General features: G+C 42.9%; 1 protein-coding gene across 2 annotated transcripts in view; it reads left to right on the top strand.

The window, feature by feature from the left end:
- Positions 1-55: 55 nt before the first annotated feature.
- ASXL1 (ASXL transcriptional regulator 1) overlaps positions 56-18,979 on the top strand; it is a 31,538-nt gene continuing 12,614 nt past the window's right edge. For both annotated transcript variants that reach the window (XM_081195996.1, XM_081195995.1), the window contains exons 1-4: positions 56-191; positions 11,996-12,078; positions 15,213-15,321; positions 16,636-16,756. In XM_081195996.1, the coding sequence (XP_081052122.1) occupies positions 132-191; positions 11,996-12,078; positions 15,213-15,321; positions 16,636-16,756 (373 nt within the window). In that variant the 5' untranslated portion in view covers positions 56-131. The remainder of the gene's footprint in view (positions 192-11,995; positions 12,079-15,212; positions 15,322-16,635; positions 16,757-18,979) is intronic.

Raw genomic sequence — 18,979 nt, 5'->3', positions numbered from 1 at the left:
TGCTCGCTCCCGCTCTCTGCCCCCCCTCCCGCGGCCGCTGTTGTCCTCCGCCGCCCCCCCCTCCGACCTCCTCGCGCGTGCGCGCGCGCCTGCCGGGAGCGCCCCTCGCTTGTTTTCCCCCTCGGAGGAAGATGAAGGAGATGAAGCAGAGGAGGAAGAAGGAGCGCACGTGGGCCGAGGCCGCCCGCCTGGTGAGAAAGTGGGGGAGGGGATGGAAGGAAGAATAAGCCCCTCGAGTGGGGTTTTTATTTCTTTTTGTGTGTGCATTGGGGGGGGGTCTATGGGGCGAAGGGCTCTTCCTTGCCGCTCCCTTTGTCACTGTGTGGGGCGGGGAGGGAGGAGCTGCTTCCCCATAGGAGAACTCCTCGCCTTCTCCAGGTGGGAGAGCTACGGGGGCACAACTCCTTCCCCTCCACTCTCCCGGGTGACCCCCGTGGGGTGTCATAGAAGCACCCCAAGGAGGGTAAAGCCACGCAGGAGGGTCAAAACTTGAAATTCCCCCCAATTTGGTCTTAGGCCCTGCACAGGATAAACAAAGTGGAGGTGGGAAACGTGTAAAGCCCTCCAGGTGATGCTGGACTACAACTCCCATCATCCCCTGACCATATTGGAGGTGGGAGTTCAACAGCACTCGGAGGTCCTCCCCCATTCCCCTGATGCAGAATCTCTGTCATAAGGACGCCAGAAGAGCCCGGCTGCTGGATCAGGCCAAAGATTTGTCTAGCCCACCATCCTGTTCTCACAGTGGCCAGCCAGACCCCTTGGCAGTAAGTCTGCAAGGAGAACCAGAATGCATCTCTGCTCTCCTGGATGTAATTCTTAACAGCTGGTATTGAGAGGCATGCTGCATCTGACAGTGGAAGAATAACATAACGGTCCTGCATAGCAGCTATAGATATCCTTGTGTTCCTTGAATTTTTATAATCCACCATTAAAGCCATCGAGGCTGGTGGCCATCATGCTTTGGTAAGAAGTGTCATAGTTCTGTGAAGAAGAACTTTCTTTTCTCTTGACCTTTTCAGCTTCATTGGATTGCCACAGATTCTAGTGTTATGAGAGAGGGGTAAAACCTTTTTATAAACTTCTGAAATGCCCCTACTTGACTTTTATCCAAACTAAAAAGTCCCAAATGATGGAACCTTTTCTCATAGGAGAGCTGCTGCAGACCCCAGTCATTTTTACTGCTTCCTTCTGAAGTGAAATTACTATACACAATATTCCAAATGTGGTCACATGTCCAAGGTGCTAACATCACATTTATGTTTGTGTGTAGGTTCTGTGAAGGCTGTGCTAGTAATACACAAGTTCATCTACAAACAAATGACAATAGCTTCAGTCTCCCTAGAATAGGGAGAAACAATACAGTGGTTACCTTGGTTTTCAAACATAGCTGTTGACAAACATTTCACTTTTTGAATGCTGTAAACATGGAAGTGAATGCTTTGGTTTTTGAACACGCCTCGGAAGTCGAACATGCCACGCGGCTTCCGTATTGAGGCTTCCGTATTGAGTTTTTTGTTTTTGAACACTTCAGAACTCAAACAGTCTTCCGGAACAGATTACGTTCAAAAACCAAGGTACCACTGTAATAATATTTAGAGGGGTAGCCATGTTACAACACAATCACAGCCATGTCTACTCAGAATTAAGCCCCATTGAATTCAGTAGGACTTACTCTAATGTAAGTGGGGTTAGGATTGAAATCATTATGATACAGCCGCCTTGTGGCTAACTGATGAAATGAGTCACAAGACTGAGTGATTTTACAATAATATTCTTCACATTTGTATAATGCTTTCAAATGTTCAAAATGATTCATATGCCTATAATGTAAGTTAGTGTTTTCCCCAGATGGACAGGTTTAAGGCTGAGATAGACATGTGTGTCTGAGGCCAACTTTTAAGTTCATTGCACACTTGAGATTCAAACCCAAGCACTTGCATATTTGTAGCTCAACCTCATACCTACTGCAGCACACCAGCTTTGCAATAAGGATCCTATAATGGGAAGAGAGGAGCCCGTCAGGAAATAATGAAGCATTGGACTGGAATTCCATTTTGTGTATTTAGAAATTTTTCAATGCAACAGGGATTTATACTTCATTCATTCTCCATAGAGCACTCCCTCAGGATGCAAGAAATTTGAGAGCTTGTCCTATAATTTATACTTATGTCATGGGGCTTGGAATGAGTTACACAGAAATTGTCTGTAGCATAGTATATGGTTGCACAGTTCTTTCCACATTAGAGGCAAGATAAAATGTGGTAGAATAAACTTTTTTTGGAAAGATTGCTTCTGGTTCAGGGTATGAAAATGAATTTCCAAGCTCAGAGTTAGTCACCTCTGTTTTCCTGATATATACTTGTCTTATGTGTAAGTAAAGAGTCATCTCTTTTTAAGTTCATTCATGTTGGCATAAGCATGTCAGATACAGTGGTACCTCGGGTTACATACGCTTCAGGTTACATACCGTATTTTTCGCCCTATAGGACGCACTTTTTCCCCTCCAAAAATGAAGGGGAAATGTGTGTGCGTCCTATGGGGCGAATGCAGGCTTTCGCTGAACCCTGGAGAGCGAGAAGGGTCGGTGCGCACCGACCCCTCTCACTCTCCAGGCTTCAGGAGAGCCCCAGCGCCAGACCCACAAGCTCGGGGGACAGCGGGGAGGTGGAACGCCGCCATCCTGCTGTCTCCCAATGTGGTTTGGAGGCTAAAGGCGGGGAGACGCGTGCTTCTCCCTGCTGCCAGCCCCGCAAGCTCGGGGGACAGCGGGGAGGTGCAGCGCGCCATCCCGCTGTCCCCAGACCTGGTCTGAAGGCTGGCGGCGGGGACAAGAGCGCTTCTCCCCGCTGCCGGCCCCACAAGCTCTGGGGACAGCGGGGAGGTGCAGCGCGCCATCCCGCTGTCCCCGGACCTGGTCTGAAGGCTGGCGGCGAGGAGAAGAGCGCTTCTCCCCGCTGCCGGCCCCACAAGCGCCTGAGGGGGAAATATTTTTTTTTTGCTTTATTCCCCCCCCCAAAAAAACCAGGTGTGTCCTATGGGGCGAAAAATACGGTATGTTTCAGGTAACAGACTCCGCTAACCCAGAAATAGTACCTTGGGTTAAGAACTTTGCTTCAGGATGAGAACAGAAATAGTGCGGCAGCAGCGGGAGGCCTCATTAGCTAAAGTGGAGCTTCAGGTTAAGAACAGTTTCAGGTTAAGAACGGACCTCCGGAACGAATTAAGTACGTAACCAGAGGTACTACTGTATATCTGTGTTGCCTGACTATGGTAGGGACTTTTAGTACCATGATAACACTGTTACTGTATTGTATATTGACTTGCTGGGCAGAGCAAACTCAAAGAATGCCAGGTGTCTTTCTAGATGGAGGTTATTTCTCACTTCATTAGACATACCTCTACCTGTGACATACATGTGATGGAAAGAGAAGCTAAAATGCTACTCCCATGTTTATCTAGGACTCTAGAGCAGGGGTCAGCAAGGTTTACCGGCCATGGGCCGGATCACTCCCATGGAGATCGTCCGTAGGACGGACTGGCACAGTGTGATGCCAGAAATTGCATCTGTGCATGTCCGTGGCACAAGAAATCGCTTCTGCTCATGCCCAGACGTCAAAAATCACTCCTGTGCACAAGTGATTTTCAGCGTCTGGACGTGCCAAGATGTGATTTCCAGTATCTGCACATGCGCAGACGCGATTTCCGGTGCTGCTCGGAGAGTCACTGTGCTGTTTAGCACAGCGTGCAGGGGGCTCACCGAGCGGGTGGCTTGGTTCGGGGGCGGCTCATGGGTCGGTAAAATGGTCTTTGTGGGCCGCACATTGCCAACCCCTGCTCTAGAGGCAGTGGCACTATCTCCTCCCCACAATATGTGTAAAGAGAAAAGTTTCTCCTATGTAGTAGTAATTGGTACACACATTGCAGAGTTGAGGCAGGACTTGGGAATCTCTTACATCTGTTTAATACATTTTTAAAAAGAAAACTCAATAAAGCCTGGGAAAGTTTGTGTGCCCACTGGTTCTCATCTTCAGAATGACACGGGGACATCTGTTTCCACATTTTAAGCCTTGCAGCAAAGGGAGAAGACTTTTGCCTGCTGTTGTCATTTCCACATAAGATTCCACAGTGACAAGTTGCTGCAACGTCTGAGGCAGGAAGGCATCCCATGGAAATTGTTTCTCCTGCTCTGGATGTTCTCACATTCTTAAGTTTCCCATTGGCTGAAACAAGGAGGTGCTATGGAAGAAAGTGAAAGAATGGGCCACTATAGAGCATTGGTTCATTGCTGCCTAGTGCTATGTCTGGGTAGAAGCTGGGAATCATATTCTCATGTCCAATTGGGAAGGACTGCTTCTTAAAGCAGAATTGTGTTTCCCCCTTTTATGAAAGGAAATCCTGTGAGACTAGATTTACCATTTATTCTCGTTCTCCTTCCATAAGAACTGTATTGATGTAGACTGCCTGGCTCATCATACATTATGGTTAGTTGAGGTAATTTTCACTGTCCTTTTTACAAAGGAGAAACTTTCTTTAAAAAATAGAGGAAGCCTCCTGTCCTCTTTTGCGCAGGGATAAATTTTTAACAAGGGTTTTAAAGGCCCACAGAAGGAGTTATTTTCCAGAAGAAAGTGACTTTTTAATTCCATTTTCTTGTTCGCTGTGAGGGGTGTTCATGCAGGTGTGAGGGAGATACAAAGGTTTTCATTAATGGTTGAGAGAGGGAGAAGTGTAGGCTCTTAGAGGCGAATGCATGTGTGTTCCCATTTATGGTAAGAAGTAGGCGTTCTTCCTGAGAAAGCTGCCAGCAGTTAGTAGATGCTGATTAAATTTCTCAATATTACTAAAATATATCGCCTCTAGGTATGGGCAGAATTTCTGGCTTGCTTTGTTAGAGGCTTAAGGAAACAATTTTGTGGTGTCATTAGAAGTAGATAAATTAGCAACCTTTCACCTCTGGAGCGGAGCCATGTTTTTGATACCTTCAGTATTACACTTACTTACCTAGGACTGACTTTTGACTAGGCATGTGTAGTACAGTCCGTAAGACTGCAGTGGTATAGACCTGGACTTAACCCCAATGGCACATGATGGGAGTTCTTCCAACTAAAAATGCATTGGATTTTGCTCCCAAGAATATGAAGCTTCTCTGCTTTAGTGTTTTCCAGCACTTCCTGAGATCAAACTGATTTGCATTCTGAGGAATGTTTCAGGAATTTACTGTGTGGTTACAGTTGCAAAAAAACCCGCTTCTCCCTGCATGTGAATTGTGAAATCTTAAATGGAGGCATGTCCTTTCTTCTTTTTAGTTTGCACTTTAAAAATAACAAAGCCCATCCATTCTCCACTCCCAGTAATAGAAAAAGAGGTGTGGAGGAGGGGATATGCAGAACTGAAGCATAATTGTATCTATTTAGGGGACAAATTCCTCAGGTGGGCGTGTAAAACCTTTTATCAAAAGTCTGATAACACTTCCCTCCTCCACTCCAAACTAGAGATGAGCACTGACATTGCATACACCAGGGGTCTGCAAGGTTTACCTCACCTGGGCCAGTTCACTCCAGCGGAGATCCCTCTGTGGGCTGGATCACACGTGTGTGTGAGTGCGCCTGCCCACGATTTCCGTCGTTGTTGTCTGCGCAGACATGTTTTTCGGCGTCAGCACATGCGCAGATGCGATTTCAGGCGCCGCGGAAGCAAGTCCCTGTGCCGCACTGCACCAGTTTAGTGCAGCGTGCGGGGACTCGCTGAGCGGGTGGCTTGGTTGGGGGGCAGCTCGTGGGCCAGTTAAACGACCCCCGTGGGCCACTTGTGGCTCATGGGCCTTAGGTTGCCGACCCCTGGCATACACCATGCTCAGTTACTTGCAGGTTGGATCATGTAACTATCTGCTTTTTCTGTGCTGTTTTCAGAGGCTGGGTTCAGGAATTAATGTTTCCCTTCTACTTAAAAAAAATTACGTTGAGTAGGGCAAGTTGTATGTGGCTGTAGTCTGGATGATCTGTCTTCTATATTATTGACTGAGGATGAAACTTTTCAATTTTAGTTGGTGGTTTCCTTCCGTGGACAGTATTCGTCCACTGCTCAACTGTCTAGTACAGAAGTATGTACAGTCGTACTTTGGTTTTTGAACAGCTTAGTTCTCGAACGTTTTGGCTCCTGAATGCCACAAGCGCGGAAGTGACTGTTCCGGTTTGCGAACTATTTTTGGAAGCTGAACATCTGACGGGGCTTCCGCGGCTTCCCATTGGCTGCAGGAGCTTCCTGCAGCCAATCAGAAGCCGCATTTTGGTTTCCAAACATTTTGGAAGTTGAATGGACTTCTGGAACGGATTCCGTTCGACTTCCAAGGTACTACTGTACTTGTTTAGCTGTGTTCAAGTTTAGTACAGTGGTACCTCAGGTTACAGATGCTTCAGGTTACAGACTCTGCTAACCCAGAAAGAGTACCTCGGGTTAAGAACTTTGCTTCAGGATGAGAACAGAAATCGCACGGCTCCGGCAGCGGGAGGCCCCATTAGCTAAAGTGGTACCTCAGGTTAATAACAGTTTCAGGTTAAGAACGGATCTCCAGAACGAATTAAGTTCTTAACCTATGGTACCACTGTATTTAGTGTAAGAGTATTCATACAGTGATGCTTATTCTGTCTACAGGGGCCACAAAAATGCCAGTGGCAGCCATGCACTTAATTCTGGAAACTGCTACCTGATGTTTCCATGGATGCCCAGTATAAAGTGAGATCTTGTCTCCTTTTGTATCAAGCACAAGAGATTGTGGGGTCCCCTTCCAACATCCTTTGGCATGTGGAAGAACTTGAGGGGTGCTTTTGCCTCTTACTTTATACCAGTTTTTGCAGGAAAAGCAGTGGGAGTATTACTGACTTCCCCCCATGCTTGTTCAAAATGAGTACCTCTTGCTTTAGTCCTTGCATTGGGCAATTCCAGGCATTAGCTGGAGACTCTCATGATGCTTTGGACAAATGAGCTAACAGAGTGATTGGAAGGGGGGGGGGGACACACAGTGATGATGGCAACCAAAATTTTTGTCCAGCTCTGAAACTCTGCTAACGTTTTTAGACTTCTACTTTTCTTATAAGAATATATATGCCTGCCACTGAAGATCTTCAGTGAGTTCTTTTTACTACTACCATGCATGATATAGTGGAGAGTCGATAGAATTTGCACTGGGGAGGCCTGGGTTCAACTTTCCACTGGGCACCCAACTCTTATTCTAGAACAGCTACTGTTTCTTAGTTCTGTACTTCACTTGCTAAAATAGTTTAGCATCCTCAGCATTGGCTGGTAATTGTTCAGCTTGATGAAGATGTTAACCTAGTGTGTGGTAACTGCAGAAAGGGCAAATTCTGTGCTAGGGATCGTTAGAAAAAGAGTTGAAAATTATATCACGCTAGCTGAAATAACGAAGGAACTACGCAGAGGTGAACGCAGCATGTTCTGGCAACTGCTACTACTTAAGGGTCTAAAACTGATAAATGATGATATTATTAAATACCTCATGGCGATTGTCAGCAGTAGGCAAGTTCTAGTAGGCAAGCCAAAATGCATCCAAAGAGACTTTTGGTTTTGGGCTTGGCTACCAAGTGGTGGTATATGCCCCCCCACCCCCCACATACATAAAAATTCCTAGAAGTAAATGAAAATTGCTTAATGGTTGTATTTGACTGAGCTACTGATATGACTAGGAATTTCAGCATCTCTGTCAGGCTTCTAGAGTTTGAGCGGGTAGAGTTCCTTACTGTTTGTCCTCCTGTTCAGGTGGAGAGTGATACTGAGCATCAAGGCAGCCTTCTTTGCTTAGATTCTTCCATCTGTATTTTATACACTGATTCTCATCTTTGTGGGTCAAACGCTTTGCTTAGACACCTGGCATATGTTGCTGCTTAACCACTGTCTAATGCCAGCAGCATGCAAATAAAGCTATCAGGTGACACCAAGAGGACAGGGGCAAGGTTGCCGGGAATATAGTCACCCGCCTTGACCTTGAAAATACTGAGATTGAATGGATGATAAGTCCCTATGTGCACCTCAGCCCCCTTGCTCATCTTGCCCATGCCTTGTAGTCCTCTTAATGTCACAGCAGCAATCTTCTTGTGAGAAGACTTTGCTTTCCCTTGCTCTGTGAGTGAACTTGCTTATCAGACCAGTATTGCTTTTGCTCCTTTTTGTCTGGCGTCTTCTTAATATGTATGGAGCATCATTACCTTTCTATTTCTGGTTTGTTGCTGGCTCAACCTCAGGTTAGATAATCTGCTTAAAGGCTTTCTGCCCCACACCTTGTTTGTGGGTTGCTTTCAAGCCAACTGCAAACCCATTCAAAACAGATCTTTGTATAAGACCTATGTTTTTTGTACATACCTCCTCATAGTTTTTGAAACGTCTTCTTCGTTTCCCCTGGCTGCCTTATACATTCTATCCACGCAGCTTCTAAGAAAAGTATTTTAAATACACACAGTTGGAATGATACTCAACACATGCCAAAGTCAAACTGCTAATCTTGGTAGCAAACTATCTGGAGGAGCTGCAGCCCAGGATCCCCTGGTGTTTGGATCATCATAAACTGAAAATATTTTCAGGCAGTACTTCCGGCTCTACCCTGTTTTTAAGTTATTTCCCTTGCACAGTGATCAAAGAACTGCTTTAGAAAGTTCTTTGTGAAGATAACATGTGGTCTAAAAAGCCAACAGGGGGGTTGTTTCTTATTTATATGCCATTTGTTTATGGGATAAGGGGTTCACATTTTGTTTTGTTTTTATGCATTTTGTGTTCTCATTTTGTATTTTTATGTTGTGAACTGCCCTGTGATTTTCGGATGAAGGGCAGTGTACACATTCAATAAATAATAATAATAATAAAATCTGATATCAGGAGAGGAAATCTCATAGAAATCTCAGAACTCTTGTGATTTGTTAAACAACTGCGTTCTTCCTTTGTAGTGTTTTACCCTTTCAGATGTGATGTGTGCTATAGTAAACTTTAGAGATCAATCTACCAAGCCCTTTTGCTGAGCATTCATTTTCATTGAGGCATCCACAAGAGAGTTGTGGCTGGTTTCCTGTGATTTTTATGACTTCCAGTAGACTTACTCACATGCTCATAGGTATTGTGTGCACTACTTGTAATACTGGTGAGGTAGCTAGCAATCATTACAATTTCTGGCGAAATTGTGCCCCTTAGGAACATCCTTCTATAGCTTGGTGTTTTTGTTCATTCTTTGTTTTTGCCCTGCAGCATGACATGCTTTATATTTAATTTGAATTCTCAAGTTCTACTTAATCTCACATGTAACTGTTAGAGAACGGGTTCATGTGATCCATTGATGTGCAGCTGCAGGCTACATTTCTTTCTGCGTTAATGTTCTATGTGTGATTTGTGTCAAAGGTTTCCAAGTGTCTTACCATGTCAGAGCTTAACCCTTCCACCAGGATCTTACTTCCTTTTTTCACTGATGAAGGCTACCTCTTTCTGAAAAGTGCCCTGGAGTCACTCTTTATCCTTTAAGGAGGCTGGATCACTTAAGTCTGTGTTAGTAGTTGTCTTTGTGCAGAATTAGAATGGCTTTCCTCAGTGCCTTGTGGCTTAGCACCTTCTTTTAGATCACTTGTTTAGATTCCCTGGGAGCTTCTATTAACTTTAGGTGTGTGTGTTTCACAGTTTCCATTTCCTAGTCTATAACTTTATAATTCACAGCTCTTGGAGTAGCACATACTGAGAAATGCAGGGCTGAGGGCTATGGATATAATTTGCTTTTACCTTTCCTCGGACATGTTGGCAGATTCTCGGTTGCGTGACAGCAGGATGTGTGGTTCAGGTTGATCTTTCTTTTTGTGGAGGTGGAGATTCACTGGTGGTTTCTGACCTGCATTCCTTTCCAACAGAGATGACCCATTGATGCTGTTTCACCTCTTCAAATGGCCTGCAGCTGATACTCCTCTGCACAGCTTTGCAGGAACTCCATTCTTTATGTTCTCACATGCACACAACAATTAGTGTTTCCAACTTGTCCTTTTAGTGAGACTGTAAGTGAAAATTGTGGGCCTCAAACTCTTTATTTAGGCACTCTCTATTTTTGAGAGTACCAATAGGCAGAAATAAGAGCTTTAGGTTACACAATGGAATTTATTTCAATAACATGTGAAGTAGCCTACAGAACATCCATGAGGTCATCTCTTTTTCCATTACCATGTTTGTATAATTTGACATGATACTTTTATAATAATAATAATAATAATAATAATTTTTTATTTATACCCCGCCCTCCCCAGCCAAGGCCGGGCTCAGAGCGGCTTACAAGCAATAATAAAAACAAGATGAGTGATTACAACTTAAAAACAAAAATAAAATACAGGAAGAAGAGTGTGTTTGATCAAAAGTAGGGGGTCCCCTTCTCAGCACAGGTTTGTTTCAGCTTCTTTGAAAAGAGATGCAGAGAAATGCCAAATATCTCTCAAGAAAAGTTTTAGAAGTCAACTTCTAACTTGAACTGAAGAGCTTATATCTTTTAAGCCAGAGCTGGAGGCTCTTATCATTGCTGCTGTCAAAGTTTGGATATTATCCCACATACTTTTGAAAATCTTGCCTTCACAGTATCTTGTAGCTATGATATGCCTTCTTACATTGTATACATTTTTCGAAAAACAGCACTGAAATAAAAGTGCAACCTTTCATGGTCATGGTGGTTGCCTGTTGGGGAGTCACTTGTTTCACCAGGAGACATTGACAGTTTCATAGTCTGGGAGGTATACACCTGTTCATCCAGTGTACTAGCAACTCTGTGATTTTTAGGGCCAGAATTGATGATCTGTCCAGGAGGGCAAATAGTATCTTGAAGGAAAGCAATTTATATTGGGAAAAGAAGCGGGGGGGGGGGGGTATAAACAACCCCCTCCAAACACCTTGGCCCTGCTTAAGTTGAATAACTCCCTCCCCACAGAGTACGGGACCTTCAGTATATGGCTTCCAGCAAATGCTGAAGACACGCCTCTTTACTCTGGTTTTGACACTTGAGGTTTATATTTTAAGGATGCACCTTATTTCTGTAATTGCAAGTTGCTTTAAACTGTTTTTAATAATGTGTAACCTGCCCTGGGACCTTAAGGTGAACATTGGGTAATGAATTATATATATTTTTAATAAGAATAGCTTCCACTGCCTACTGAATACTTTTTTATTCTGGCAGGCATTTAATTGATGTTTTGTTTTATAGTTTGTTCTATAATTTTTAAAAAATCTATTTTTTGTACTGTAAAGACTATTGTAGTTAAGCAGTGTGTAAGTTGCTTAAATAAATACCATATTTTTCTGTACAAGACGAGGAATTTATATTTAAAAAATTATGTTAAAAATTGGGGGTCGTCTTATACATGGATAGTGCAGTGTGGGGACGGGTGATTGGTTCCTGCCATGAGCAGCAGATTGCTGTCTGCGATTGGACAGGTGATTGATGGTCGCGGCAATGGCTGTTGTTGATTTGCTTCCACCGCGGCAATTGGGTGGGCTATTGGCAGGTGCTGTTGGTGACTGGGCAGATGATTGGTGGCTTCAGCAACGTGTGATATTGTCTGTGTTTGTCTTTGGGATTTTCGGCAATCCCTCTTAAAAAAACGCAACAACTCTCAACAACTTTGGGCAATCCGTCCCCTATTTTTTTAATTTGTAGTCCCCAAAAATAGGGGGCGTCTTATACATGGAAAAATATGGTACACCCACACACCAGTGACTGCTTTTAAAATAGGTCCGCAGATGCAATCCTGTCTCATTGAGCTTGGCCCTTCAGCACTGGATGAAATCTTGCCAAGCGACTCATTTCATTTTAAGTCAGCATGGGCTTGCATTGGGACTGTTATGGCCTGAAAAATCCATGTTCGATAGCTTTGTAGAAAGGCTAGGCCAGATTCTCTAACCCTTTATCTTCAGTTTGAATGCCTTAGGCTTGGGGTTTGCATGCTAAGCTTGAATTGTTTATTTATCTTTTCAGGTGCTGGAAAACTACTCTGATGGACCCATGACCCCAAAACAGATTTTGCAGGTCATAGAAACAGAAGGCCTAAAGGAAATGAGGTTGGTAGTGTTCTTCGTGTTTAAGTTAAAAGTATGGTGTAGGATGAAGTTGACTTCTTTATTTCCTCTAGTGCACCTCTTCCTTGCCTTTAAAAACCTGCATTTGGTCTGAAAATGTTTCATGTCATACTTTAGGTTCAATAGGTGGATTTCCTGGATCTGTTAGAGAATTATTTTATTATTATTTTTTCAATTTATACACCGCCCTATACTCGGAATTCTCAGGGCGGTTCACAAACAAGACCACATATAAAATCAAACCAAAAACAATAACCCAATAGCCCTGCATAATCCAGGCATGTCCAAAGTCTGTTTTGGGAGCCTAATCCGACACCTAAAAAACCCTCTACAACTTCAGTCCTAAAAAGAAGGCCAACAACTTTGGTCAGCCTGGCCCTCTTTGAAAAAAGTTTGGACACCACTGGAATCCCACTCATTGCTCTTTTTCACCATGTGAGCCTTTTTCCAAGGGATTGTGGAACAGCCTCATTACTCTGCTGCTGGAAGCGCAGCACTGGTTGCTGGTTTGATACTAGACCAGGTTCAAGGCACTTGTGTTAATTCACAAAGCCCTAAATAACTTGGGCCTGAAGTATGTTATGGACTGTCTGATTTCTTACGTTCCACCTTGATCGCTGAGATCCTCTGATGGCTCCCCACATGGCCCCTGAGGTTTGGCTGGCCGTCACTAGAGAGCAGGCCCCGCCCTGTGGAACTCCCTGCCAGTAGAGGTTCGTTAGGAACCACCTCTTAATTCAGACATTGTTTTAAAACTATATTGTTTAGACAGGCTTTTGTAACATGAGTTTTCTTTGTTAATCAGTATTTATTGATTTTTATCAATAAATGTTGTACTGGGCCTTGAAATAGTTCTGTAAATGTATGGATTCTAAATATGTAAATAAATAAATTTATCTCCCCTCCCTCCTGAGTATAAAGTGTGTTACCAAGACAAGAGCAAACAAGCTTGTTGTTGTAGTAGATAGGTAGCCGTGTTGGTCTGCCATAGTCAAAATAAAAAAATTCCTTCCAGTAGCACCTTAAAGACCAACTAAGTTAGTTCTTGGTATGAGCTTTCGTGTGCATGCACACTTCTTCAGATACCTCCTTCCAGTAGCACCTTAAAGACCAACTAAGTTAGTTCTTGGTATGAGCTTTCGTGTGCATGCACACTTCTTCAGATACCTTGTTGTTGTTGTTATTGTTGTTGTTGTCGTCGTCATCATCATCATCATTTATATACTGCCCTTCATCAAAAGATCTCATAGCGGTTTAGGTAGAGAGCTGAGCCCCTACATTTATCCATGTGCATTTTATTGTTGAGTTAAAGATATACTACAGAGAGAGGGAGGAATTCAGCACTGTGCTATTACAATTGTTCAGTCAGTGCAAGCTTTTCATCTTGTGGGAGGGCAGGGTGGGAGTCCCATTTCACTAGCAGAACTTGTTTCACTGGCTTCTGCTAGTGCATCTGATTAGTTGAATCTGGCCCATAGTATGTTTGGTACACTCTGACGCTGTGTTTTGGGCTGAGATTCAGTTATAAGACATTTCAGAAAATGAGTACAATCCTTCATTTTGCAATACCTTTAGCTGAGACCGGAGCCAAAATGCAGGAATGAAAGTGTAGTCTTAATTAGATATACCTATAGTCTCCAGATGCATAAGGTATAGAGTTATTTGCAGATGAGATAAATAATTTTATTTGCACTTCAGAAGTAAAGTGCCCCAAGCTGGCTATACCTTGTTACTGTTTTTTGTTTTTTTTTTTTTGTCTGAAATAGCTTATCTTCCACCTGGAGTTTGAATATTTTGTGTTAATTCCATTCTGTTTTCTTTTGATACATCATTTCCTCTCCACATGTCACCGGCATTGCTATGGAATCACTGCATGTCTACAGAAGGTAAATTACTTTCTAAATAAGGATGGGGCCTCTGCAAAAAATTGTCCTCAGGAATTTAAAATGTTTCCTCCTGGATTTCATTTCATTTCAATTTATTTGCCACCCTGGTACAGATCACAACTAACTGTGCTGTTAATTCATTAGAAATGATAACAAGTTGTGCTTCTTTATCAGCTTAAATAATCTTACTGGCTCTTTATTTTGGAGGTTTGACATCTTTTCAAATTAGCTGCATCTGACAGAGCACTTTAAGGGAGGGGGCACAGTGATGATGGTGTAACATCTTTTCAATTTGCTTTTTCACCTAAAGAGCTCTGCTTTCTGTGTTTTGTATTTTCTGTGAATGCTTCTCTGTAAAAGGAGCCCCAAAGAAGAACATTTCATCCATTGTTACCATGTTCACGAAGCCAAGGCAGTTTTGTGCTGGGATCCAGCATCGCTAAACATCATTATGTCTTATCATTCCTTCCCAACATTTGATATTCCTAAAGCGGCAAACGCATATTTGCACCTCCTCCTTGCCTTTGGCATTCTGAAATAAAAGATCATGTTATAACACAGTTTAGTTTATTTATTTATTTAGACGCCACCTTTTCCCCTGACGGAACTCAAGGCAGTTTAGATTCTGCTTGTCTCCACATGCAACTGTGTCTGCAGTGATGCGAAAGCATGTGAAACAGAAGGTGTGTCCTGGGCTTTTCAGTCAGGAGCCCAGCATGTAGGCATAGCCAGTGGCTTCTTCAAGGAGAAGCCCAAACCACACAGTTGCAAAGTTTGGATGCTTCTCCCACTGGAAACTGAATATACTGGGAAATATACTGGGGAGGAGCGAGGCGGAAAAATATTTCTGCCCTTCACCATCTCCTGTTTGAAACAATATTTTAGAATCCTTATTGTAAAATTGGTTTTGACTGGACAATATAAAATTATTTGGCCAGAATTTAACTTGAGATTGCATAGCACACCTTTGTGTTTCACAAAATAAAAAACAGTAACTCTGTGCAAGAGTTATTTGGTTTAGTAGTGATTATTCTGATCAGGGAGTTTGATGAAAACAGTATGTTATGCCCTGCAGACAGGCTGAAAGTTTCTTTTCAACACTGGGGTGTCTTGCTGTGCTGGGTTGGGGTGGCTGAAGTAGCAGAGTTTCCATAACTTTCCTGTTAATTATCAAGCAATGTGTGTCTGAGCTGCCATTTCCAATGCTGCATTTTTCCTTCCTTCCTTCAGTGGCACATCCCCGCTGGCCTGCCTGAATGCCATGCTCCACTCCAATTCAAGGAGCTGTGAGGGGCTTTTCTACAAACTCCCTGGGCGCATCAGTCTTTTCACCCTCAAGGTAAGACCAGATTGCTCTTCCTCCACACCAGAGATTTGGCAAAGGTTTAGCTAGCTGGCAAATATTGAATGAACACCTGTCACATGGTAGAATCTGATATCTAGACTTTCTTGCAACCTGGGCTTACAGTCAAAGCTAACCTGCTATTCAGCTTACATATTCTAACCTGCTTACATACAGTGGTGCCCCGCAAGACGAATGCCTCGCAAGATGGAAAACTCGCTAGACGAAAGGGTTTTCCGTTTTTTGAGCTGCTTCGCAAGACGAATTTCCCTATGGGCTTGCTTTGCAAGACGAAAAACGAAAACGTCTTGCAAGTTTGTTTCCTTTTTCTTAACACCGTTAATACAGTTGCGACTGGACTTCGAGGAGCAACTCGTAGAACGTGGTGTGGTAGCCTTTTTTGAGGTTTTTGAAGACTTTGGTGATTTTTGAAGCTTTTCCAAAACTTCTTTTAAACTTTTAAAACTTTTTTTGGGGGGTTTTGGATTTTGGGTTGGGGTGTTTGGAATTCAAGGACTTTGTGTTGGGGAGGGGTTTGCAAGACTCTGGAAGCTTGTGTGGTTTTTTCCTGCATTTTTATGATTTTCTGTGACCATTGGGCCACTGCTGTTTTTTTTAAAAAAATCTGGATTTGAATTTCTGTGTGGTGGGTGGCTGGGGGAACAGTTGAGGAGGGGGTTCTTCAGCAAGAAGCAAAGAGTGGAAGAGGAACCTTCTTCGAGTTGTCCCCCAGAGTCTTAGAAAATGTACTGTACACTTTGTTGATTTTTAAATATTTTTCTGTCATGTTTAGAAACTTAATTTATTGTTCCTTCAATTTTTGAAATGCTCTTTACAGCATGTGTGACTTTAAAGAGCACTTAATAAACTCTTGTTGTACCAAATTTGGCTTTGTTTGGACTTTTTTTGACCATAGGAACGCATTAATTGAATTTCAATGCATTCCTATGGGATTTCGTGCTTCGCAAGACGAAAAATTCGCTAGACGAAAAAACTCACGGAACGAATTAATTTCGTCTTGCGAGGCACCACTGTATTCTAACCTGCTATTCAGTTTATATAGCACTCTTATGATTTTTAAACATTTGAGGATTAGTGCCATAAGACCTGACACACAGCATATTGTTTTTTCTAAAGCCAGTGCTTAAAGCAGCACTTTTAATCAAGGTGGACGGATCAAGATTAGTGTGTTTGCTAACCCATTAACCAGGTATTGGACATCAGGGTTCGCTTGGGTTCAGTATTATCCCTGTGATTTTCCACTTTGATTCGTAAGGGAAAATTCACCAGAGCTTTGATTGGTCTTTCTAGAAAGATGCTGTGCAGTGGTCCCGGAACCTGTCCGCCCGTGAAGGAGAAGAGCTGGATGATGCTGCTGATGCCGAAAGCAGTGGCTCCAACGAAGCCAGCACAGTGAGCGGCGATAATGACAGTAAGCGCCTGCCTGGCCGAGTTTTTATTTAGTTAACAGAATCTGTATAGCCCTCTCAACAGTTTACAAAAAAATTACTGATAAAAATCAGAAGCTAAAAACATTTACCCCAAAATGTCAAAATATAAACAATCATCACAAGTTGAAATATACGTTATAAACTAAAATGATGTGTGCTTCAGATAGAATTGTAGAGTTGGAAGGGACCCTGAGAGTTACCTAGTCTGAGTGGGCTTGCCTAAGTGAAGAGGTTTGGGGCAGGTGCCAAAAACATTATTATTAAAATTTTATTTATTAAAAAATATTAATATACTGTTGCATCATAAAAGTATATCACAGCAGTTTACAACAGTTTATAAGATCATAAAACCAGACAATAACATCATGAAAAGTTAAAAGCAAAAAGAAATAAAAAACAAACATATCAACACACCATTGTTGGGTGTGTGTGTGTGTAAAGAGTAAGGTTACCATAACTTCCAATATGTTGATGACATATTGGGAAATGTTGATCACTTTTCCTACCTGGGCAGTTATTTTTCCACAAGGGCCAACATGGGTGCCGAAATCCAGCATTGCCTGAGTTCTGTGAATGCAGCTTTCTCCCGATTGAAGTGCAGGGTGTTTGAGGACCGAGACATTCACAGGGAAACCAAAAAGCTCGTTTACAAAGCTATTGTACTACCAACCTTACTGAACACTTGTGAAACATGGACCACTTATAAACACCATCTCCAACTCCCCAAAAGTTTCTATCAACGGTGTTTCCCCAAAATTTTACATATTACTTGGGAAGACAGGCAAACTAATGTCAGTGTACTGGAAGAAGCAAAGATTACCATTGTCAAAGCAACGATTCTTCAATGTCAGCTTCGTTGGACTGGTCATGTTCAGATGCCTGATTATCGTCTTCCAAAGCAACTATTCTGAACTTAAAAATGGAAAGCATAATGCTGGTGGTCAACAAAAGAGGTTAAAAGACTCTCTCAAGGCAAATCTTTAAAAATGTAGTGTAAACACTGACAATTTGGAAACACTGGCCTGCGAGTGCCCCAATTGGAGAACAGCCTTTACCAAAGGTGTCATGGACTTTGAAGACGCTCAAACTCAGGACGAAAGGGAGAAACATGCTAAGAGGAAGGCACGTTCGGCAAACCCTCACCGTGATCAACTCCTGCCTGGAAACCTATGTCCCCACTGTGGAAGGATGTGTGGATCCAGAATTGGCCTCCAGAGTCACTTATGGACTCGCCGTTAAGACTGTGTTCACGGAAGACAATCTTATTCAGCTACAAGGGATTGCCAGAGAAGAAGATCACTCTTAATTGGCTGCCTAGGCCTGGCAGAAGAGAAAAGTTTTCAGCAAGCGTTTAAAAGTTGGCAACAGAAGGCAACAACAGAATATCAGCAAAGTGTTCCACAGGACTGGGCCGATGACACTAAAGGCTGTTTTTCCACTGTTGTCAAATAAGCCTCACCAACTTGGAAATCCTGCCTGGTTTCAGTAGGCAGGAAGTTCCAGGCTGTAGTTGCTGCCATGCTTGAAATATAATTCCTTTCAAGTGGAGACTGAGTGGCACTTGTAAAAAGTCAGTTCTGCAGATCAAGGTGGTTGAGTGGGCATATGTGAGGTAAGGTGAACCTTCAAGTAAACGAGTCCCAAGTTGTTATGGGTTTTATGTACCAATAGCAACACCTTGAATTGTTCCACTTACAGATTGGCAGCCAGTGCAGATCTCCAGCGTATAGTTAGCAGAGTAAAAACTTAAACACGTTGCAGAATTCGCAAAAAAAATAGATCAGAGGCAATTAGTATTTCATCCAGCAGAGCTTTACTGCTACTGAAAGCAAATGAGCATAATGGCCACAAATCCAATACATTCAGGACTGGCCCTGTCCATAAGAAATCCAGGTGCAGCAGACTTAAGTTTACAATAACTTATAAGAAGACTAAAACCTTAGCAGTATATACAGAACACCACACCAGAAGGAAAAAGAGGTAGAAAAGAGTGAAACCCAGGCTCCTTCTGGCCTTATTATTATAGTCAGCATGACATTGACAGAAAGAGAGAACCAGTTTTAGCCAGCTGTACTCTGTTTCTCTGAAGGAATAACCCAAACATCCTGAACCTTCTGCTTGCTTCTTTCGCACAGAGAAGCTTCCAGAAGCCTCTTGGATTAATTAGAATAGGAAAGATCTCTACACATCAGATCAATACTTTC

Source organism: Podarcis bocagei (assembly GCF_964188305.1).
Source record: "Podarcis bocagei genome assembly, chromosome: 5".
Classification (NCBI taxonomy): Eukaryota; Metazoa; Chordata; class Lepidosauria; order Squamata; family Lacertidae; genus Podarcis; species Podarcis bocagei.
This window is presented reverse-complemented; position numbering and strand designations above follow the sequence as displayed.